The sequence below is a fragment of the Bufo bufo genome, chromosome 1 (assembly GCF_905171765.1).
Source record: "Bufo bufo chromosome 1, aBufBuf1.1, whole genome shotgun sequence".
In the NCBI taxonomy this organism is placed as follows: Eukaryota; Metazoa; Chordata; class Amphibia; order Anura; family Bufonidae; genus Bufo; species Bufo bufo.
Genome location: NC_053389.1, coordinates 549,455,919 through 549,481,020, shown reverse-complemented (window position 1 = coordinate 549,481,020; position 25,102 = coordinate 549,455,919). Strand labels below are relative to the sequence as shown.

At 44.2% G+C, this 25,102-nt stretch overlaps 1 protein-coding gene across 1 annotated transcript in view; it reads left to right on the top strand.

The window, feature by feature from the left end:
* Nucleotides 1–25,102, top strand: part of SLC26A5 (solute carrier family 26 member 5) — a 113,702-nt gene that overhangs the window by 59,687 nt on the left and 28,913 nt on the right. Inside the window, 4 exon segments of the mRNA XM_040412541.1 lie at nt 12,068–12,215; nt 20,789–20,902; nt 22,174–22,251; nt 23,119–23,214. Of these exon segments, the coding sequence (XP_040268475.1) occupies nt 12,068–12,215; nt 20,789–20,902; nt 22,174–22,251; nt 23,119–23,214 (436 nt within the window).

Sequence of the window (25,102 nt, the reverse complement as noted above, 5' to 3'; positions counted from 1 at the left end):
AGGAACCAGTCCTTTCGGTCATACGGTGGACAAAATAAGGCTTTTAGGGGGAAAGGCAAGTCAGGCCGCTGGGCTTATCCCAAGGGGGGTAGAGGAAGAGGTTTCCTTCTTAAGCCCCAATCTAAATTTGAAGATAAACAATGACGCCATTGTAGGGGGGAGACTGAAGGATTTCCTAGGTCCATGGGCACTAACATCAAAAAATCCTTGGGCCTTGGATATCATTCGGCAAGGTTACAAGATCGAGTTCACCTCTCTCCCCCCTCCAAGATTTGTCGTCACAAGGATGCCTGCCAGATCCTCCAACATGAATATTTTCCAGGGGGTCCAGGACCTGGTGAAGAAGGGAGCAGTAATCCCAGTTCCCGCGTCTCAAAGAGGTCGGGGGTACTATTCAACCCTATGGTTATGGTAAAAAAGAAGGAAGACTTCCGAACTATTATAAACCTGAAACAACTGAACAAGTTTATTCTTTACAGGAAGTTCAAGATGGAGTCTCTAAGATCCATAGTACCCCTGATAAAGTTAGGAGCATTTATGTGCTCGGTCGACCTGAAAGATGCCTATTTGCATGTTCCCATTCACCCAGATCACCAGAGATACCTAAGGTTTGCGATCCTAGACCCTTTCAATCGGATTCTCCATTTCCAATTCATAGCGTTACCCTTCGGGATTTCAGCCGCACCAAGGCTGTTCACCAAACTAGTGATAGAAATGATAGCCCCACTCAGACAAGAAGGGTTAAATATAGTGCCGTACCTGGACGATTTTTTAATTATAGCAGACTCAAAAGAGCTCCTACTGTCAGACTTGGAAATATTTTTATTCCGTCTGTCACAGCTAGGATGGATAGTGAACAAACCCAAGTCAATGTTAGTACCATCCATGAAGGTGAGGTTCCTAGGAGTTACACTAGACTCCCTAACACAGTCGACCTTCCTACCACAGATCAAGATCCAGTCCCTGGTAAACAAGGTGAGGCACTTCCAACACCGGAAGAAATGCTCAGTGAGAGAAGCAATGAGCCTTCTCTGACTCCTAACCTCCTGTATACCTTCTGTCGAGTGGGCGCAGGCTCACTGTCGAGTAATACAGAACTGGCTATTGTCCCACTTGAGCAAGAAGAAGGGCTCTCTGGACTCCAAGCTTTGGATTCCAGGGTCAGTAAAGATCTCTCTCTCATGGTGGACGAAGGAGAAGAATCTTTCCCAGGGGGTTCCATGGATCAAATCGCCTTCAATAACGATCTTCACGGATGCCAGCAAATCTGGATGGGGAGCGAAAATCGACAGAGCTTATTTCCAGGGAACTTGGAAACATCTCATATCGGTCCAATCTTCAAATTTCAGGGAGCTGTATGCGGTAAGAGAAGCTCTACTTTCAGCCAAACAGCTGATAAGAAAACAACACGTGAGGGTCCTATCGGACAACACGACCGTGGTCTCCTACCTGAAACACCAGGGAGGTACTCGATCAAGGAGCCTCCAGTATATCTCAGAGGAAATTTTCTCCTTTGCAGAGAAAGAGCTAAGATCCATCTCAGCAATGCACCTGAAGGGATCACAAAATCTAGAAGCGGACTTTTTAAGCAGACAAGAAATAGATCACACAGAGTGGGCCCTGAATCAAGAGGTCTTCAATATGCTAGCCCAGAAATGGGGGCTTCCTACAATAGACCTGTTTGCATCAAAAAAGAATACGAAAATACAAACATTCTGCTCCCTAAATACAGGAGATCATCCCTGGAGAATAGATGCCTTCTCTCTAAAATGGTGTTGGGATCTAGCGTACGCACTCCCTCCATTACCTCTCATCCTGAGGGTCATTCAGAAGATTCTGGAAGGAAGAACCACAGTGATATTGATCACCCCGTTCTGGCCCAAGAGGAGTTGGTTTGCTCCACTCCTAAGACTAGCAATAGACGACCCGGTGAGACTCCCACTCAGAGGGGACATCCTATTCCAAGGTCCTTTACTTCATCCTCATCCGGAATTCCTGAAACTCACGGCCTGGATCCTGAAGTCTCCATCTTAAAGTCTCAGGGCCTGTCGGACAGGGTCATAGCCACCTTGAGATGCTCCAGGAAAAAAGTAACATCTGCGATATACTTGAAGATCTGGAAAAGATTCTGCTCATGGTCCGGTGAAAAGAATCCAAATCTTGAAGGGCCTAACATTCAAAAGATTCTTGAATTTCTACAAAGGGGTCTGGATATAGGCCTCTCTCCATCTACCTTAAAGGTTCAAATTTCTGTGTTAAGCGCCTTCTTTGATGCCGACCTGGCAGACCATAGATGGATTAAACGATTTATAAGAGCTGCCCGTAGACTTAGACCCACCTTAAGATCCCGCATCCCGACCTGGGACTTAAATCTAGTACTCAATAACCTTATGTGTTCCCCGTTTGAGCCATTGGAGAACTGTTCAATTAAATTGCTTTCATTCAAGACCGCTTTCCTTATAGCAATTACCTCTGCTAAGAGATTAGGAGAGATTCAGGCTCTCTCTATTCGTGAACCATACCTTGCCATCACTGATGATAAGATTGTGCTTAAATTAGACCCAGGTTTCCTGCCAAAGGTAGCCTCAGACCGCAACAGAGGCCAAGAGATCTTCCTTCCATCTTTCTTCAACAATCCTAAGGATCAGGAGGAGGAGAAATTTCATTCTCTTGATGTTAGGCGTACAGTCCTGACATACTTAGAAGCCACTAAGGACTTCAGGAAGTCTGACAGCCTGCTTGTCCAATTTGCTGGAAAAAATAAGGGATCCAAGGTCTCAAAATCCTCCATTGCAAGATGGATAAAGGACACCATTACCCTATGCTATAAGAATCAAAATCTGGATCCTCCTTCCAATATTAGAGCACATTCTACCAGAGTTGTCTTCACTACTTTTGCTGAAAGAGCAGGAGCCTCCCTGGATGATATATGCAGGGCTGCCTCCTGGTCTAGTATTCACACATTTGTGAAACATTACCGCTTAGATTTATCTGGAACCTCTGGCCTCTCCTTTGGTCGGAAAGTTCTTCAAGCGGTTGCCCCCCCCATAATAAGTAATTTTATAACTCTCCTTGTGGCCGTCATGGTGATGATATGGGAAAACCGGAATTAGACTTACCGGTAATTCAGTTTCCATGAAATCACCATGACGGCCCATATATTCCCTCCCTTTCTTTTGTTTGAAGTTTTTTCACCGGTATTTTTCTGGTATGATGTAATACTGGGAAATACTAATACACTTCTGGCACTTGATATCTTTGGAACACTGAGGTGTGGTGGTGGGAGGGGGCAATTTAACCTCTTCTGTTTCCTGCCCCCACAGAGGTCATGGGTCAATCTCCTTGTGGCCGTCATGATGATTTCATGGAAACTGAATTACCGGTAAGTCTAATTCCGTTTTTTTGGTCCTGCAAAACATAAGCCCTCATATGGCTATGTGAATGGGAAAATAAAAAAGTTAGGACTGGGAAGGCGGGGAGTGAAAAACGAAAACGCAAAAATGGAAAATCCCAGGGTCCTTAAGGGGTGTTAAGTGTAACTGTCATATTTTTATTTTTATTTGCTAGTTTATTAGAGCTAGGCATGTATACCTGAGTTAGTCTGTCAATGATTGTCAAAAATTCTGTAATTGCCTTATAATAACAGCTTTCATTAATGTCCTCTGTCCCTTTCCGCTGGTCCCTTAAAAGACTATTGCTATGGCTTGTCTGTCTTCTCTTTAGTATAAACAGAAGACAGAGGGCATTGCATGCCTGCATTAGGCCTCAGAGTGAGGAGGCGTGTCTCTCAGTAAACCAATCTGATTGGCTGGCAGGGAACTGCTGGCTACAGCAAGTGTGTATGGGAAGTGAGGGAATGCAGTTTTGCTTTCAGAGAACTGGCAGAGGAGCCATCTTGAGAGGATCCTCATATTGTAGATGTTAAAACAGCCGTAACTAAGGGAAAAACTCAAGGAAAACAGTGGTATGTGAAGAGACTAAAGATTGCTTTATACATAATGCTGCAGCAGCAGTAACATATTGCTAAAATATAATTTTTGATGAAAACGTGACAGTTACACTTTAACCACCTCAGCCCCAAGTGCTTAAACACCCTGAAAGACCAGGCCACTTTTTACACTTCTGACCTACACTACTTTCACCGTTTATTGCTCGGTCATGCAACTTACCACCCAAATGAATTTTACCTACTTTTCTTCTCACTAATAGAGCTTTCATTTGGTGGTATTTCTTTGCTGCTGACATTTTTACTTTTTTTGTTATTAATCGAAATTTAACGATTTTTTTTGCAAAAAAATGACATTTTTCACTTTCAGTTGTAAAATTTTGCAAAAAAAACGAGATCCATATATAAATTTTGCTCTAAATTTATTGTTCTACATGTCTTTGATAAAAAAAAATGTTTGGGTAAAAAAAAAATGGTTTGGGTAAAAGTTATAGCGTTTACAAACTATGGTACAAAAATGTGAATTTCCGCTTTTTGAAGCAGCTCTGACTTTCTGAGCACCTGTCATGTTTCCTGAGGTTCTACAATGCCCAGACAGTACAAACACCCCACAAATGACCCCATTTCGGAAAGTACACACCCTAAGGTATTCGCTGATGGGCATAGTGAGTTTCTAGAATTTTTTATTTTTTGTCACAAGTTAGTGGAAAATGATGATTTTTTTTTTTTTTTCATACAAAGTCTCATTTTCCACTAACTTGTGACAAAAAATAAAAACTTCCATGAACTCACTATGCCCATCAGCGAATACCTTGGGGTCTCTTCTTTCCAAAATGGGGTCACTTGTGGGGTAGTTATACTGCCCTGGCATTCTAGGGGCCCAAATGTGTGGTAAGGAGTTTGAAATCAAATTCAGTAAAAAATGACCTGTGAAATCCGAAAGGTGCTCTTTGGAATATGGGCCCCTTTGCCCACCTAGGCTGCAAAAAAGTGTCACACATCTGGTATCTCCGTACTCAGGAGAAGTTAAGGAATGTGTTTTGGGGTGTCTTTTTACATATACCCATGCTGGGTGAGATAAATATCTTGGTCAAATGCCAACTTTGTATAAAAAAATGGGAAAAGTTGTCTTTTGCCAAGATATTTCTCTCAGCCAGCATGGGTATATGTAAAATGACACCCCAAAACACATTCTCCACCTTCTCCTGAGTACGGAGATACCAGATGTGTGACACTTTTTTGCAGCCTAGGTGGGCAAAGGGGCCCATATTCCAAAGAGCACCTTTCGGATTTCACAGGTAATTTTTTACAGAATTTGATTTCAAACTCCTTACCACACATTTGGGCCCCTAGAATGCCAGGGCAGTATAACTACCGCACAAGTGACCCCATTTTGGAAAGAAGACACCCCAAGGTATTCGCTGATGGGCATAGTGAGTTCATGGAAGTTTTTATTTTTTGTCACAAGTTAGTGGAATATGAGACTTTGTATGGAAAAAATAAATAAATAAAAAATCATCATTTTCCACTAACTTGTGACAAAAAATAAAAAATTCCAGGAACTTGCCATGCCCCTCACGGAATACCTTGGGGTGTCTTCTTTCCAAAATGGGGTCACTTGTGGGGTAGTTATACTGCCCTGGCATTTTCCAGGGGCCCTAATGTGTGGTAAGTAGGTAAATGACCTGTGAAATCCGAAAGGTGCTCTTTGGAATATGGGCCCCTTTGCCCACCTAGGCTGCAAAAAAGTGTCACACATCTGGTATCTCCGTACTCAGGAGAAGGTGGGGAATGTGTTTTGGGGTGTCATTTTATATATACCCATGCTGGGTGAGAGAAATATCTTGGCAAAAGACAACTTTTCCCATTTTTTTTTATACAAAGTTGGCATTTGACCAAGATATTTATCTCACCCAGCATGGGTATATGTAAAAAGACACCCCAAAACACATTCCTCAACTTCTCCTGAGTACGGAGATACCAGATGTGTGACACTTTTTTGCAGCCTAGGTGGGCAAAGGGGCCCAAATTCCTTTTAGGAGGGCATTTTTAGACATTTGGATACCAGACTTCTTCTCACGCTTTGGGGCCCCTAAAATGCCAGGGCAGTATAAATACCCCACATGTGACCCCATTTTGGAAAGAAGACACCCCAAGGTATTCAATGAGGGGCATGGCGAGTTCATTGAAAAAAAAAAATTTTGGCACAAGTTAGCGGAAATTGATTTTTTTGATTTTGTTCTCACAAAGTCTCCCTTTCCGCTAACTTGGGACAAAAATTTCAATCTTTCATGGACTCAATATGCCCCTCAGCGAATACCTTGGGGTGTCTTCTTTCCAAAATGGTGTTATTTGTGGGGTGTTTGTACTGCCCTGGCATTTGAGGGTCTCCGCAATCATTACATGTATGCCCAGCATTAGGAGTTTCTGCTATTCTCCTTATATTGAGCATACGGGTAATGAGATTTTTTTTTTCCGTTCAGCCTCTGGGCTGAAAGAAAAAAATGAACGGCACAGATTTCTTCATTCGCATCGATCAATGTGGATGAAAAAATCTCTGCCAAAAAAAGAAAGGAGGGGAAAGGCGTCTGCCAGGACATAGGAGCTCCGCCCAACATCCATACCCACTTCAGCTCGTATGCCCTGGCAAACCAGATTTCTCCATTCACATCAATCGATGTGGATGAATAAATCATTGCCGGGATTTTTTTTTATATATATACAAAGTGTTTGCCAAAGTATATGAACACCGCCACCTCCTCAGCTCATATGCCTCGGCAAACATATCTTTTACTGCAGAGGAGAAATCTCGTCTTACAGCGCCGCATACACCGACTTGCGTGTAATCTGACAGCAGCGCAATGCTTCTGTCCGAATGCACATCAGTGCTGCAGCTGGTCGATCGGTTGGTCCACCTGGAAGGTAAAAAAAACAAAACAAAAAAGAAAAAACCAGGCCGCAAAGCAATAACTTTATTAACTTTAGAACAGAACATATTAACTTTTTTTAACTTTTTTAACTTTTTTACTTACCGGTAATTTTTTTTTTGTTTAGTTTTTTTTTACCTTTATAGAACAAACCTCTCCTTCCCCATGGGACAATGTGCAAAGCGCAAATCGCCCAAAGATGTGGCGAAGTACGTTATGCACTTTATCCCAGGTGAAAGGAGAGGTTTGCAGCAGCTGAGAGTAAAAGGGCCCTAATAGCCCTGTGTGCCTGTCCTGTGAGATGCAATCCCTATGCTAGGTGTACCTGTGTGTGGTACTTCCGGAAACACTCACCAAAGCATAGGGCAGGGTGGTCAGGACAGTCAGGACAGAAATAGCGGGTGTCACGCCTTATTCCACTCCTGCTACAGACACGACATCTTTTTCGGGGTGACGGTTGGGTTGAGGTACCAGGAACGACACTGGGGAAATGTCGCTCGTGTAGACGGCTAACTACACTGGTGGATGGGGCCACGGAACCTCCTGGGTAAAGGAGGTTCTCGATGATCTCTTCCTGGAATTTGAGGAAAGATCGTGTTCTCCCAGCCTTACTGTAGAGAACAAAACTATTGTACAGCGCCAATTGAATTAAATATACAGACACCTTCTTATACCAGCGTCTGGTTCTGCGGGAAACTAAATACGGAGACAACATCTGGTCATTAAAGTCCACCCCTCCCATGAGCGCATTATAGTCGTGGACACAGAGGTGCTTTTCAATGACACGGGTTGCTCGCTCAATTTGGATTGTCGTGTCTGCGTGAATGGAGGAGAGCATGTAAACGTCACGCTTGTCTCTCCATTTCACCGCGAGCAGTTCTTCGTTACACAAGGCAGCCCTCTCCCCCCTTGCAAGACGGGTGGTTACAAGCCGTTGGGGGAAGCCCACGCGACTAGTTCGCGCGGTGCCACAGGCGCAAATCCGTTCTAGAAACAAATGCCTAAAGAGGGCCACACTTGTGTAAAAATTGTCCACATAAAGATGGTACCCCTTGCCGAATAAGGGTGACACCAAGTCCCAGACTGTCTTCCCACTGCTCCCCAGGTAGTCAGGGCAACCGACCGGCTCCAGGGTCTGATCTTTTCCCTCATAGATCCGAAATTTGTGGGTATAGCCTGTGGCCCTTTCACAGAGCTTATACAATTTGACCCCATACCGGGCACGCTTGCTTGGGATGTACTGTTTGAAGCCAAGGCGCCCGGTAAAATGTATTAGGGACTCGTCTACGCAGATGTTTTGCTCGGGGGTATACAAATCTGCAAATTTCTGGTTGAAATGGTCTATGAGGGGCCGAATTTTGTGGAGCCGGTCAAAAGCTGGGTGGCCTCTGGGACGGGAGGTGGTGTTGTCGCTAAAATGCAGGAAACGGAGGATGGCCTCAAATCGTGCCCTGGACATAGCAGCAGAGAACATGGGCATGTGATGAATCGGGTGCGTTGACCAATATGACCGCAATTCATGCTTTTTTGTCAGGCCCATGTTGAGGAGAAGGCCCAAAAAAATTTTAAGTTCGGAAACTTGGACTGGTTTCCACCGGAAAGGCTGGGCATAAAAGCTTCCCGGGTTGGCGGATATAAATTGTGTGGCATACTGGTTGGTTTCTGCCACGACTAAGTCCAAGAGCTCCGCAGTCAAGAACAGCTCAAAAAATCCCAGGGCCGAACCGATTTGAGCCGTCTCAACCCGAACTCCAGACTGGGCGGTGAAAGGGGGAACTACAGGTGCGGCTGAAGTTGGTGACTGCCAATCAGGGTTTGCCAGCACCTCAGGGATTCTAGGGGCTCTACGGGCCTGTCTGCGCGGTGGCTGCGACGGGGTAACTAGTGCACGTGCCACCGTACCAGCTTCAACTGCCCTTCTGGTGCTCGCCACGTCACCATGTTGTACGGCAGTGCTGGTACTAGGTCCAGGGAGGGCTGCGCTGCTGGTGTATGCCTCACCACGTGATCCGGCAGCGACAGCCCCACTCTGCTGCTCTTGAAGCGGATCCTGCATAACCTGTGGTCTAGCGACACGGGGCCGGGTACGCCTGGTGCTGCCAGGGACCTCCACCTCCTCGTCCGAACTTTGGGTCAGAGAGCCACTGCTTTCCACAGGTTCATATTCTGACCCGCTAGATTCATCAGATGAGGGTTCCCACTCCTCATCCGACTGGGTCAGAATCCTGTAGGCCTCTTCAGAAGAATACCCCCTGTTTGACATTTTGGACTACTAAATTTAGGGGTATTCCCTGAGACTACCCAAGAAAAAAAGCAAGCCTGTCTTACAAAGGGGAGGCTAGCGAAGTACCGGAGGCCGCTGCGATTGATAAAAAATATCAAAACTGATTTTTTTATCGCCGCAGTGCGTGTAAAATGAATGTGCAGTGATCAAAAAATATATATTTTTTGTCACTGCGGTGGGGCGGGCGCTAACTGACGCTAACTACCTAACCAAGGGGCCTAAACTATCCCTAAAACCAAACAGCCAATACTAGTGAAAAAAAAAAAGTGACAGTTTACACTGATCACTTTTTTTTCCTTTCACTGGTGATTGACAGGGGCGATCAAAGGGGTGATCAAAGGGTTAATTGGGGTGCAGGGGGGTGATCGGGGGCTACAGTGAAGTGTTTGGTGTACTTACAGTTCAGTCTGCTTCTCTGCTGGATCCAACCGACGAAAAGGACCAGCAGAGGAGCAGAGAAGCCATATAACAGATCATATTTACTAATATGATCTGTTATATGACTTTTAATTGGATTTTTTAAAAATCGCCAGCCTGCCAGCCAATGATCGTTGCTGGCAGGCTGGTGACGAACTTCTTCTTTGAATTTTGCCGGCCCGCGATGCGCATGCGCGGGCCGGCTTGGAGCGAAATCTCGCGTCTCGCGAGATGACGCGTATATGCGTGATTGTGCGCAGCGCTGCCACCTCCGGAACGCGAATCTGCGTACAGCGGTCCGGAGGTGGTTAAAAAGAGGACTTTTCAAATTTGCAAAGACATTGTGCTGGCAATCTCAGTTTTTTATCTATCTGTTTGCCTGTCTGTCTATCATTGTATAGCTCAACAAGCAAACAGATTTGTCTGGCTAACAATATATTCATGTGTAGACAGTAATACTGTCGAGTAATACAGAACTGGCTATTGTCCCACTTGAGCAAGAAGAAGGGCTCTCTGGACTCCAAGCTTTGGATTCCAGGGTCAGTAAAGATCTCTCTCTCATGGTGGACGAAGGAGAAGAATCTTTCCCAGGGGGTTCCATGGATCAAATCGCCTTCAATAACGATCTTCACGGATGCCAGCAAATCTGGATAGGGAGCGAAAATCGACAGAGCTTATTTCCAGGGAACTTGGAAACATCTCATATCGGTCCAATCTTCAAATTTCAGGGAGCTGTATGCGGTAAGAGAAGCTCTACTTTCAGCCAAACAGCTGATGAGAAAACAACACGTGAGGGTCCTATCGGACAACACGACCGTGGTCTCCTACCTGAAACACCAGGGAGGTACTCGATCAAGGAGCCTCCAGTATATCTCAGAGGAAATTTTCTCCTTTGCAGAGAAAGAGCTAAGATCCATCTCAGCAATGCACCTGAAGGGATCACAAAATCTAGAAGCGGACTTTTTAAGCAGACAAGAAATAGATCACACAGAGTGGGCCCTGAATCAAGAGGTCTTCAATATGCTAGCCCAGAAATGGGGGCTTCCTACAATAGACCTGTTTGCATCAAAAAAGAATACGAAAATACAAACATTCTGCTCCCTAAATACAGGAGATCATCCCTGGAGAATAGATGCCTTCTCTCTAAAATGGTGTTGGGATCTAGCGTACGCACTCCCTCCATTACCTCTCATCCTGAGGGTCATTCAGAAGATTCTGGAAGGAAGAACCACAGTGATATTGATCACCCCGTTCTGGCCCAAGAGGAGTTGGTTTGCTCCACTCCTAAGACTAGCAATAGACGACCCGGTGAGACTCCCACTCAGAGGGGACATCCTATACCAAGGTCCTTTACTTCATCCTCATCCGGAATTCCTGAAACTCACGGCCTGGATCCTGAAGTCTCCATCTTAAAGTCTCAAGGCCTGTCGGACAGGGTCATAGCCACCTTGAGATGCTCCAGGAAAAAAGTAACATCTGCGATATACTTGAAGATCTGGAAAAGATTCTGCTCATGGTCCGGTGAAAAGAATCCAAATCTTGAAGGGCCTAACATTCAAAAGATTCTTGAATTTCTACAAAGGGGTCTGGATATAGGCCTCTCTCCATCTACCTTAAAGGTTCAAATTTCTGTGTTAAGCGCCTTCTTTGATGCCGACCTGGCAGACCATAGATGGATTAAACGATTTATAAGAGCTGCCCGTAGACTTAGACCCACCTTAAGATCCCGCATCCCGACCTGGGACTTAAATCTAGTACTCAATAACCTTATGTGTTCCCCGTTTGAGCCATTGGAGAACTGTTCAATTAAATTGCTTTCATTCAAGACCGCTTTCCTTATAGCAATTACCTCTGCTAAGAGATTAGGAGAGATTCAGGCTCTCTCTATTCGTGAACCATACCTTGCCATCACTGATGATAAGATTGTGCTTAAATTAGACCCAGACAGAGGGCATTGCATGCCTGCATTAGGCCTCAGAGTGAGGAGGCGTGTCTCTCAGTAAACCAATCTGATTGGCTGGCAGGGAACTGCTGGCTACAGCAAGTGTGTATGGGAAGTGAGGGAATGCAGTTTTGCTTTCAGAGAACTGGCAGGGGAGCCATCTTGAGAGGATCCTCATATTGTAGATGTTAAAACAGCCGTAACTAAGGGAAAAACTCAAGGAAAACAGTGGTATGTGAAGAGACTAAAGATTGCTTTATACATAATGCTGCAGCAGCAGTAACATATTGCTAAAATAGATTTTTTGATGAAAACGTGACAGTTACACTTTAAAAAGAGGACTTTTCAAATTTGCAAAGACATTGTGCTGGCAATCTCAGTTTTTTATCTATCTGTTTGCCTGTCTGTCTATCATTGTATAGCTCAACAAGCAAACAGATTTGTCTGGCTAACAATATATTCATGTGTAGACAGTAATACATATATTCTAATTGACACTGTATGCATATATTTGAGTAAATGTCAGCATTAATGAGAATGTTGTTTTGCAGGTTTCGTTCCCCAGATTTCCCAGATGTTAGCATCTTCTCTGCAGTTTTTGTGGATGCAGTGGCTATAGCAATTGTTGGATTTTCCATGACCATTTCAATGGCCAAAACATTTGCACTTAAACATGGATATGCAGTTAGTGGAAATCAGGTGGGTAAACAGAAAAAACTATTACTATCGCTAAAGAGAACTGTTTATACATCAGAACAGTCATGTTAAGTGTTTTTTAATAACTATGCATGGTAAACTCTATTAAAGGAGTTTTCTCATTACATACAACTTATTCTCTAGCCTCAAAATAGGGCATAAGTGTCTGATTGGCGTGGATCCGAGCACTGGGGCTGATCATGCAAATGGGATCCCTTGTTGCCATGATGAATTGAGAGTAGGGGTGCACCGAAATGAAAATTCTGGTCCGAAACCGAAAATTCAGGATGCCCTTGACCGAAAACCGAAACTGCCTTTTTACCCAAATACTTTTAAAATACTTTTTTTTTTAATGATTTTATTAATAATTCTTTTTCATGAATTTAATAAATCATATTATATATGGAGAGGGGGATCTGTGGGTGGCTCTGTTATGGAGAGGGGGATCTGTGGGTGGCGCTGTTATGGAGAGGGGGATCTGTGGGTGGCGCTGTTATGGAGAGGGGGATCTGTGGGTGGCGCTGTTATGGAGAGGGGGATCTGTGGGTGGCGCTGTTATGGAGAGGGGGATCTGTGGGTGGCGCTGTTATGGAGAGGGGGATCTGTGGGTGGCGCTGTTATGGAGAGGGGGATCTGTGGGTGGCGCTGTTATGGAGAGGGGGATGTAGGGCTATTAACTTCCTAGCGACATATAACATTCTCCCTATAGCTATTTTATGCACCTGCCCAGTGGCCAATTCAGAGACATATCCTAACACACACACTTTCGGATCAGAGGGTATTCGTACCTTGTAAACATCCTGTATTGTCTGACGTACCAACTCCCAGTATCTCCCTAACCTCTCGCACGTCCACATCATATGCAACAAATCTGCAGACACCACAGAGCATCTTGGACATTCATCCGTGGGTCTGAACCCTATACGGAACAAAAAAAACGGTGTTTTGTAGACTCTATGGACAATAAACGGCTGCGAGAGTTTACGTCCTTCACTCAAGGAAGAGAGAGGTATCGCCTCCAGTATGTCAGACCATTGGTCATCAGTTAATTCGCCAACATCTTTCTCCCATTTACTTTTAGCCATAAGCGGATGCGACATTAGAAACTTCTCAAGCAGCAGCTTGTATATACAGGAGATCATACCTCTCCTCGCCCCCCTGGACAGAATCTGGTGCAATGCAGCATCTCTCCCCGCCACCACAGTCGTACCTTTTAAATGTGGAGTTGTAAGCATGTCTCACCTGAAGGTACTTATAAAAGTGAGTTCTAGGCAGATCATACTTCTCTTGAAATCTGGCAAATGACATGAACTTCTTTTCCTCCAGAAGATGGCCCAACCTCAGAATACCCTTTCTTTTCCATGCCCCAAACTCAGACAGGGAGAGGAATTCCGGCAGCACAGGATTGCCCCACAGTGGAGTATATTCCGTATTGCCGAAAACCCCCCTCAGGAGTTTGACCTTATTCCATACGGACTGCATCAAGTGTCCCAAATCGCCCATCGGACCACTCTTTCCAGCCCCCCTAGTCTCAAGGATCAGCATTAGGTCATTAGAGGACAAGCAATGTTTAAACAACTGACACGACATCTCACTCGACTCCAGTTCCATCCACCCCTTAAAATGTTGGCATTGTGCAGCCAGGAAGTACACCCAGGGGTTTGGCACTGCAAGGCCCCCTTCTGTTTTAGGATATTGCAACGTTTCAAGCTTAATTCTCGGTTGCCCCTTCCGCCATATGAGCTCCCTGAAAGTAGCATTGATAGGAACAAATTTGGACTTTGACAGCCAGACCGGGGAGTTATGTAGAACATAGAGTAGCTGGGGCATCAACACCATTTTAATGAGATTAGCTCTTCCCGCCACCGACAGATATAGTTTACACCATGCCTTAGTCTTATTACGAAATTTGATAACCAACGGGTCAAAGTTAAGGCGCCCAAAGTCTCGGATTCTCGGGGATATATGGATACCCAAATACTTAAAGGTCGCTACACATGGAATATTTCTGTCTCGGACTGTCTGTGATTGCACTTGCCCGTCGAGCAGCATAATCGCCGACTTACTCCAGTTAATAGTCAGACCCGACAGATCCCCGAAGCAATCAATGATTTTCATAGCTGCTTCCAACGCTGGACCAGTATCTCCCAGAAAAAGCAAGGTGTCATCTGCATACATCGCCACTTTATTATTAACTGTCCCATATTGGAACCCCCGGATGTCCATTGATTTACGAATTGCTGCAGCTAATGGCTCAATCGCAACTGCAAATAGCAGAGGCGACAACGGGCACCCCTGTCTAGTACCCCGGCCCAGACAGAACTTGGGGGACACCCCTCCATTCGCCCTGATACATGCTTCGGGTTTAGAGTATAGCACCCGGACCCAGGATATATACTCATCTCCAAATCCCATATACGCCATAACTCTCCACAGGAATCGCCACTCAATGCTGTCAAAGGCCTTGGCCGCATCCAAAGAAAGGATAGCCCTATCTCCAACATTATCAGCTGGAAGTTAAATACTGGCAAATACTCTTCTAATATTGATTGACGTTGATTTCTGAGGCATGAAGCCTGTCTGGTCAGAGTGTATGATAGACAAAATCACCTTAGACAGACGCATGGCCAAGACCTTTGCAAGCAACTTAACATCAGTGGAGAGTAACGATATCGGTCTATATGAGTCAGGGAGAGAGTGATCCTTGTCCGGCTTAGGAATGACTACTATTACCGCCTCCTGCATAGACGGAGGTAGCACCCCCCTTCTCCTTGGAACAATTGAATACCTTCAGAAGTTCCGGGAGCAACACTTCCGCAAAGGACTTATAAACTTCCGCCGGAAGCCCATCCAAACCCGGAGCCTTGTCATTAGCCATAGCAGCTAATGCCGCCCTCAATTCTTCTAATTCAATCGGCTCCTCTAACCGCATACTGTCTTCCCTGGAAAGCTTAGGAAGATCTAATGTGGCCAAAAAGGTGTCAATCTCTTCATCCGAGCATGTCACCTTGGAAGCATACAGAGAGGAATAAAAATTATTTAGTATATTCAGAATGTTATCCGTATCACGCCTGAGGACGCCGCCAGCATCTAACAGGCCAGATATACATTGTGATCCTTGCTGCGCTTTTGCGATAACAGAGAGCATATGGCCTACACTCTCACCTTCAGTAAAAAATTGCTGCCTGTAAAACAGTCGTTTCCTCTCTGCTACCTCCAAAAGGTGACACCTCAACTCCTCCTGCCTAGTCTTTAAGGTATTACTTGTCATGATAGAAGGATTTAACACAAAAGCTTCCTCCGCTAGCTTCATGTTATCATGTTTCTGCCGATCAAGCTCTCTAGATTTAGATTTAATCCGACTGACTGTTTTAATAAAGGATCCTCTGAGGAAGGCCTTCATCGCATCCCAGACGACTAACGGAGACGCAGTCCCTTCATTTATACAGAAATATTCCCTAAGGGATTGAAGCATATCGGACGGGTCACCCATCAGTTTTAACCAAAAGGCATTTAGTCGCCAGTATCTAACCCCCGGCCTGGCTGTCACAGATATATCAAGGGCGATGCTAAATAAGGAATGGTCAGATAGGGTCCTAGAAAGATACTCTGAGGTCTGTACAAACGGGAACATATGAGCATTTACCAGACCCAGATCTATACGCGACAGGGAGCCATATGTCGAGGAGCAACACAAGAATTTCCTGTCCAGGGGGTGGGTCTCTCTCCATACATCCATCAGACCTACTTCCCTCAGTATTCTTGCAAACGAGGTTTCACCCATATTATTACCACTAGGTGTGATCTGGCATCTATCAAGCGAACTGTCAAGTACATTATTAAAATCTCCCACCATTAACATTGGAAGTTCAGAAAACTCTGCCATGAATTCTATAAGCTTCCTTAAAGGTACCGAGGAAAATGGTGGGGGTATATAGATTGTTGCTAACACCATTCTCATCCCTTGGACCACACAATGCATTCCTATAAACCTTCCCTCTTCATCCACACATACCCTCAGGCATTCAAATATGATATTCTTATGAACTAGGATACTAACCCCCCTGGAATGCGAGGAGAAGACGGAATGCACCGAATAACCCAACCACGGCTTTTGCATGACATGTATAGATTGTTTGGTCATATGCGTTTCTTGCAAGCATATTATTGCCGGCTGATATCTAGATAGGTAACGGAACAGACCGTGTCTCTTTGTAGCATCCGCCATTCCCCTCACATTCCAGCTAAGTATTCTCGTAACAGGTCCCATAAGAATGCATACATATATAAAAGTACATTTGAGATCTACAACTTTCCACCTCCCAGCAGCCGCAGGGAAAAACAATGTTAAATACCAGATTACAGATTCCCATCTCTTCTCTTTTTCCCCCCCGGACAAAATATACCAGGACTGTACGTTTCAGCATTTTAGAATTGCCATCATAAGCACCTTTGACGATAATAACCCCCGCTAATCCCATCCCCCCTCCCTCCCCCCACCCAACTATCCCTCCCCAGGCAATGAACATTTGCAGCATAATTAGATTCAGTAATGAACTTGGGGCCAACATTGTGAACCTGGCCCAACAGCGCCTGAAGCAGCACAGCATCCAGCACGATACCGTACGCAGGCACATTAGGAAGGTGGGGAGCAACCTCGGGCGTATGCTCTACCCACAAAATTTCTTCAGCAACCGGCTAAAGAAAAAAGAAAATGTCCACAACGGTGGGTGGACGGTCCAGTGGACATCAGAACTTCACTCAGGAGCAGGAATATCCAACAGTCTCAGGTGTCTGTTGATGGAATCCTAAGGCGACGCTCATTTTGATCCAGCTACTTGACCGCAGCATCCGAGTCCTCAAAGAACACCGCGGATCCAAACGCCACCACCCTGAGCCTGGCCGGGAACATCATGGAGTACTGTACTTGCAAATCTCTCAGCCTCCGTTTAATCTCCACAAAGCGAGCTCTTTTTTTCTGTACATCCGACGAATAGTCAGGGAACAGAGACACCTGAACTCCATTAATTTTTAAATCGGGATGAGACCTTGCGGCCCTCAGTATAGTGTCTCTGTCTCGATAGTGCAGGATTTTGGCCAGTATTGGACGTGGCGGACGTCCTGGCGGCAAGGGCCTGGTGGGGACCCTATGTGCTCGTTCCACAGCATAAAGTGCAGAGAGTCCTCTATCACAGAATTTTTCCGCAAGCCATTTTTCAATAAAATCAGTAGCCTCTGGGCCCTCAGATTTCTCAGGAATGCCCACCAGCCTTATATTATTGCGGCGAGAGCGGTTTTCTAGGTCGTCGGTTTTAGCATAGAGCGCCGCTATATCCTTTGACGCAGCCCGGCTCTCTCTCTGTAGGGTAACAGCCCCATCTTCCAGATCCGAGACCCTCCTCTCTACTTCTGAGGTGCGTTCCGCCACTTTATGCAGGTCATGACGGATAATGGACATGTCCGCTTTTAAACTTCCAATATTAATATTCATGTTCTGGAGGGTGGCGTTGCAGCTAGCAATAGCTGCCATCACGTCTTTCAAGGTGGGCTCAGGGGTATTGATCACTGGCAGGCACTTCCCAGTGCTGCACGTGCTGGCACTCGCCCCCCCCCCCCTCATGCTGAGCTGGGAATTGCTGGTCGTCATTACAGGGGCCATCTTGCTCCCCTAAGCCTTCCTCCATTTGTGCCAGGGTGCCCTCTCCTTCTCCCCATACCTGACTGGGGGGCTGGTGTGACTTGTGAGCGAAGCGCTCTAGCCGCGCTGCCGCTCCCTGACTCACCGCCGCCCTCAGGTCAGGCCACTCTTCCTCCTCAGCGCCATCTTGAGATCGTGCCTCTCTGTCCTGCCGGCTCGGCGTTTTGCCTCTCTTTGCAGGCATGATGCTTTTTCCTTTCACCGGACCGCTTCCTGGCTATGTCCCCCGCTCCTACGGATGTTTTAAAGGTATATCGCCACCGTTGTAGATGTATTTAGACAGGATTCTTGCCGGAGCTAGTGCGGCGTGCGTCCTACTCCATGCGCCGCTAGGCTCCGCCCTGCTGCTGCATTTAAACAGTAGAACACAGGTCCCTATTATGATCAGCAGGGTGCCAGCGGTCAGACCCCCATTGATCAGAGACTTATCCTCTATCCTGCAGATAGAGACGATAGTTGTAATGAGATGACCCTCTAACTAAGTCTACTTTCACACTCGCGTTTTGGCTTTCCGTTTGTGAGATCCGTTCAGGGCTCTCACAAGCGATCCAAAACGGATCAGTTTGCATTCTAATGCATTCTGAATAGAAAAGCATCCGCTCAGAATGCATCAGTTTGCATCACTTCAGTCTCCATTCCGCTTTGGAGACGGACACCAAAAACGCTGCTTGCAGCGTTTTGGTGTCTGTCTGATGAAACGGAACCAAACGGATCCGTCCTGGAACACAATGTAAGTCACTGATACAATCTATCACAATAGAAAACTGATCCGTCCTCCATTGATATTCAATGGTGCTTAAGACTGATCCGTCTTGGCTATGTTAAAGATAATATGAACAGATCCGTTCTGAACGGATGCAGACGGTTGTATTATAGCACAAAACGCGAGTGTGAAAGTAGCCTTAGAGTGACATATATCAGAACAGTCATGTTAGTCTTTTTTTTTTTTATATAACTATACATGTATAGTGACATGTATTTTGTTTCTCTTCCTCATCATTGTCATTTGTAAAGATTTCTGCCTGCTGTCGCTGAATAGAACTGTAACAGGGTTGTCTTACTATGACAGCCCTTCTGAAAAAAAAAAGCAGGTCCGTGTTCTGAAACCCCCACCAATCTGCTGTTTTTCCAGGGGAAATTCTGGTTAGCTTTGTCTCTGCTGTACAAGAGCCCCTTCAGGGGAAATATGATATTACATTCAAATTAAAGTTTGTCTATATAATATCTATATAATACACGTATGGGTCCATTTTGCCAGCTGGGGAAGTTGCAGATACTACAGGTGAAACTCGAAAATTAGAATATTGTGCAAAAGTCCATTTAGTTCAGTAATGCAAATTAAAAGGAATTGCATTAATGCAGCTTAAAATTTTGAATTTTGTGAAAAGGTTCAATATTCTAGGCTCAAAGTGTAACACTCTAGTCAGCTAATTAATCCATACCCCCTGAGCAAAGGGTACCTGAGATTGTGACTTTAGGGTTTCATAAGCTGTAAGCCATAATCATCCAAATTATAACCAATACAGGCTTGAAATATCTCGCTTTGCATGTAATGAGTCTATCTCATATGTTAGTTTCACCTTTTAAGTTGCATTACTGAAATAAATGAACTTTGCACGATATTCTAATTTTTCGAGTTTCACCTGTATGCTGCTCTGCTCTAACTCCCCTAAGAGTAGGACCCCCTCCATCATCTTCACATGCCATAAAAACATAGTGGGGAATTTATCATGAGAGGAATATATGAAGTCAGTTTTGCTTGAGTCTTTGTTGGAGTACTGTGTGCCACATTTATCAAATGTCACAGGTTGTGACAAGTGAGTGTAAAAAGTCACAAACACCATATTTTGCGACTTTTTGACACCAGAATTTTGGAGTGAAGGTATGATAAATCAGGGCCCTAATTCTTTTCATATTAAGAGGCTGGTTTAGTCTTGCTCACCTCTGAGGGTAACAATACTGTATATTGGGGCGCTTACCTGTGACCTAAATGTAGCAGCGGAAGCACTAGCTTATCTCCTTGATAACCTCTTCAAGCTTTAAGTAAAAATTTTCTTTAACTCCTTAAGGACTTAGGACGTACCGGTAAGCCATGTTTGCCGAGTCCTTAAGGACCCAGGGCGTACCGGTACGTCCTAAGTTTAAAATTACATTGCGGCCCGGCGGGGGTTAATCGGAACAGGATGTCGGCTGAAATCATTCAGCGGGCATCCTGTCACAACGCCGGGGAGGGGGGGGACCCGATGGCATGGAAGGCAGCGCGATGCCTTCCTTAGGCATCTGCACTGCCTTCCGGTGACGATCCTGTGAAATCCAGCCCCCTGGATCTCACAGGCCGGAAGCTGTATGAGTAATACACACTAACTGTCATTCTTTTCTTTCTTTTTTTTTTTTTGCAATATGTAGGGGCAGTGATGCTGATCGTTTTTGTAATATACTTTAATTACTGAAATCATGCATTTCTATTAGAAAAATAGCTCTAAAGTGGCCCATTTTGAGCCTTAGCAACGCTCCTCTGTTTACATAACACAAGTCAATGTTGAGCAAGTCTCCACAGTTATGTAAACAGAAGACGGAGGAGCGTTGCTAAGGCTCAAAATGGGCCACTTTAGAGCTATTTTTCAAATAGAAATGCACGATTTCAGTAATTAAAGTATCACTGCCCCTATACATTACAAAAAATAAATAAAAAAAAAATAAAAAAAAGAAGAATGACAGTTACACTTTAAGGCTGTGTTTGTACATACTATTTGTAGTTACAATGGGGACATTACTGTTTTTTTGTACTGATCGTGCTGCAGAATATGAGGGTGCTGTGTAAATCGAGCACAATTGTTTCTTCTATTAAATCTGACCCTAAACTGCTTGCAATTTTCAGGAACTCATTGCGCTAGGATTGTGTAATTCTGTGGGCTCTTTTTTTCATACATTTGTGGTGACTTGCTCAATGTCCCGTAGTTTGGTCCAGGAGAGCACCGGGGGTAACACACAGGTATGTATTGTTTTATAAAAGTTTAGCTTTCAAGAAATAAAAGTATAACTTTACCAATACAAATGTTACAGAATAAAAAAGTGGTATAGATTGGCATTTGACATTCTTAAAATAGTCCTTGTACCCAAACATTTTCTTAAACAGTATTACAATTGGACTAAGGCCATGAAGACTGATTTTGTTTTTTAGCCAACTATTTAAAGGAGTCATTCATGATTAATGTAAAAAATGAAAATCGGACATCATATAGTAAATGAAAATCTCTTTCTAACAAAGCTAGAACTGGCCCTGTACCTCATATAGATCCAGAGATCTCCAAATTCATTGCCCCACTTGTTCTGCTAGATGCTCTCCCTTTTCTGGTACACCTCTCTCCCTGTAACTGTCACAACGCCTAACAGTAGATATGGCTGGTGGCAGTAGAATGACGGAATGAAGTGTGCGACCATCTTAATGATTGGAATTGTATATTACTGTACAGATTAAACATCAGGAAGTACCATTAAAAATGGAGAATATCTCACAACTGGAGCATTTGTAATAAATGATCTAGTTCACCGTGCTGTTATTTTAATTATATTAAAATAGCACTTAAAGGGGTTGGCCAGTTTTCTATTTTGATGACCTGTTCTCTGGATAGGTTATCGATATCAGATCGGCGGGGGTCCGACTCTCGGTACCCCCGCTGATCAGCTGTTCGAAGAGAAGGCAGCACTCGTGCGCGTGCTGTCTTCTCTTCACTGTTTACACTGCTCGCTGCCGACATTGCAATGGCGAGCAGTGTGATTACAGCTTCTCCATCCGATTCACTTCAGTGGGAGTGGGCAGTTACACTTTGTATAAAGAGGAGTGCTGCATTCTTTTTAAACAGCTGATCGGCGTGGATGCTGGGAATCGGACCCCTGCCAATCTGATATTGATGGCCTATCCTGAGGAAACCGGTCAACCCCTTTAATGGTGACACTACCCCTTTAATAATTTTTGGTACAATTAGAATGTCACATCTCTTTTGCAAAAAGGAAAACAAAATATTTGTGCAGACTTAGTGCATTATTTTGAATGGTGAAATGCTCTGGACAGAGAGATATCCATGACCTTTTGGTTATGAACTGGTTACATACAAGTATTAGTTAATTATATAAAAAGGCATTAGCATGCACAGAAAATATAAGTATGGGTATGCATTTATTGAACTTTTGCACTTATTGAAAGGGTTTGTAGTAAAGATTGTTTGTGGAGCAGTTTCTGTAGTAATCGGTATATGCAATTAGATTGCAGGTCTGTTGTCCTCTTTTTTGGTGCTGTTGGTCATATTGTTCATTGGATACCTCTTTGAACCATTGCCCCAGGTATGTAAATATTGTCATTTGTATGTACTAGCACATTTATTACTATAGATAGACAGATTGTTCCTCTTTTTGGTGCTGTTGGTCATATTGTTCATCGGATACCTCTTTGAACCATTGCCCCAGGTATGTAAATATTGTCATTTGTATGTACTAGCACATTTATTACTATAGATCAGAGATGGCCAACCTGAAGCTCTCCAGCTGTTGCAAAACTACAACTCCCAGCCTGCCTACAGCTATCAGCCTACAGAAGGGCATGGTGGGAGTTGTAGTTTTACAACAGCTGGAGGGCCGCAGTTTGGCCATGCCTGCTATAGACAGACTGTTCCTCTTTTTTTGGTGCTGTTGGTCTTCTTGTTTATTGGATACCATTTTGAACCATTTCCCTAGGTATGTAAATGTTGTAATTTGTATGTACTAGCACATTTATTACTACAGATAGACAGACAGATTATGAAAACAACCCAAATAATAATGGTTATCATGTAAGACAATACTAACTTCCTAGGCTGCCTATACATATAACATGTCAGAAATGGCAGATTTCTGTTGACCTCTTCCTCTAGAGGAACAAATGCATCCCTAAGCAACACATATGATGCATACATCTTTAATATCTGTCGGCTGAACTGCTAACAACTATTCTTCCTGACCCCCTCATACACGTGGATGTTGGGCTTGTGTTCTCAGTGGGGAGAGAGAAATAAGCTGCTGCCCTTTTTTTATTTTTTTCTCCACTGACCAGTGGAATTTGTGCTGGGGCAGCTTTTCACATTGCTGCACTCCTTCGTGTGAGACTGATTTCTTATTATTTTCTACGGTCAACTTAGCTTAAATAAAAAAAAGTGATGTGTATTTCTATTCTAGACAGTTTTAGCAGCTATAGTGATGGTGAACCTAAAAGGAATGTTCAAGCAGTTTGCAGATATCCCACATTTATGGAGAACAAGCAGGCTAGAACTGGTAAGTGTGAACATAAATTAGCATGCTTCTAAACATTTCCACACAGAATTTTAATAGTCTTTCTTGCTTAAGCTCGGTCCTGAAATGCATCATTATCAATCTGTTTTAAAGGACTGAACTTTTAAAAACATTTGATAGCAACATATCAGAGGTTTTGATCAGTGGGGGGGTCTGAGTACTGAGCGCCCCACCAATCTCGCATAGCACACTCTCCTCTCTGCGTGAGATGGAATTGAGATGGGCCCATAGACTTTGCAATGCACTGTGTGAGCGCTTTTCTCCGCTCGTTTTAGTGATCAGTGGAGGTCTGAGTGCTGAGACCCCCATCAATCTCTAGAATGAGGAGAGAGATGCGTTCACATAGCACACTCTCTCCTTGCTGCATGAGATGGAATTGAGATGGGCACATAGACTTTGCAATGCACTGTGTGGGCACTTTTCTAGTAACATAGTACATAAGGCCGAAAAAATACATTTGTCCATCCAGTTTGGCCTGTCATCCTGCAAGTTGATCCAGTGCAATGCACTGTGTGAGCGCTTTTCTCCGCTCGTTTTAGTGATCAGTGGAGGTCTGAGTGCTGAGACCACCATCAATCTCTAGAACGAGGAGAGAGATGCGCTCACATAGCACACTCTCTCCTCGCTGCATGAGATGGAATTGAGATGGACACATAGACTTTGCAATGCACTGTGTGGGCACTTTTCTCCCCTTCTAGTGATCGGTGAGGGTCTTTATGTTGCTATGAGATATCAAACTTTATTTTTTTTTTTTTAAGTCCAGTGACACCTTAACTATGTCATCTAAGGATCCTTCGTATTGCTAAACTGTTAAAAAGATTTTCATTGCACTTTGTATGGATTAATCTGAATACCTACCTGCTCCGTGTGACCTTGGGCAAGTCACTTTATCTCCCTTTGCTTCAGGTGCTTAGAATGTAAGCTGCTTGGAAATGCCTAGATTGTATTGCATATATATTTATGTACTATGTAGGTAGGATTTACACATTTACTAACAACATGCACCAAACATTAAACTGATGTAGGCTAAAAGTGGAGCATTACCCAATAGCAAAAACTTCTTCTGATCATTTTATAGCCTGCACTTCTTGCCTGAAGTAGTTTTTATACCTGGCTCTGTAATTTTTATCGTAGGTACACTTCAAGTATGAGAGACAAAATCTAAAAAAAAATCCAGAAAATCACATTGTATGATTATTAAATAATAATTTTCTTTTTATGGCATGAAATAAGTATTTGATACAATAGAAAAACAGAACTTAATATTTGGTACAGAAATCATTTTTTTTTGCAATTGCAGAGCTCAGACGTTTCCTGTAGTTCTTGACCAAGTTTGCACACACTGCAGCAGGGATTTTGGCCCACTCTTCCATACAGATCTTCTCCAGATCTTTCAGGTTTTTGGGCTGTTGCCGGACTACATTGAGTTTCAGCTCCCTCCAAAGGTTTTTGATTGGGTTCAGGTCTGGACACTGGCTAGGCCACTCCAAGACCTTAAAATGCTCCTTAGTTGCTCTGGCTGTGTGTTTCGGGTCATTGTCATGCTGGAAGACCCAGCCACAACCCATCTTCAATGCTCTTACTGAGGGAAGGAGGTTGTTGGCCAAAATCTTGCGATACATGGCCCCATCCATCCTCCCTTCAATACGGTGCAGTTGTTTTGTCCCCTTTGCACCCCCAAAGTATGATGTTTCCACCCCCATGTTTCACGGTTGGAACGGTGTTCTTGGGGTTGTACTCATCCTTCTTCCTCCAAACACTGTGAGTGGAGTTGATACCAAAAAGTTCTATTTTAGTCTCATCTGACCACATGACCTTCTCCTATGCCTCCTCTGGATCATCCAAATGGTCTCTTCCGAACTTCAGTTGG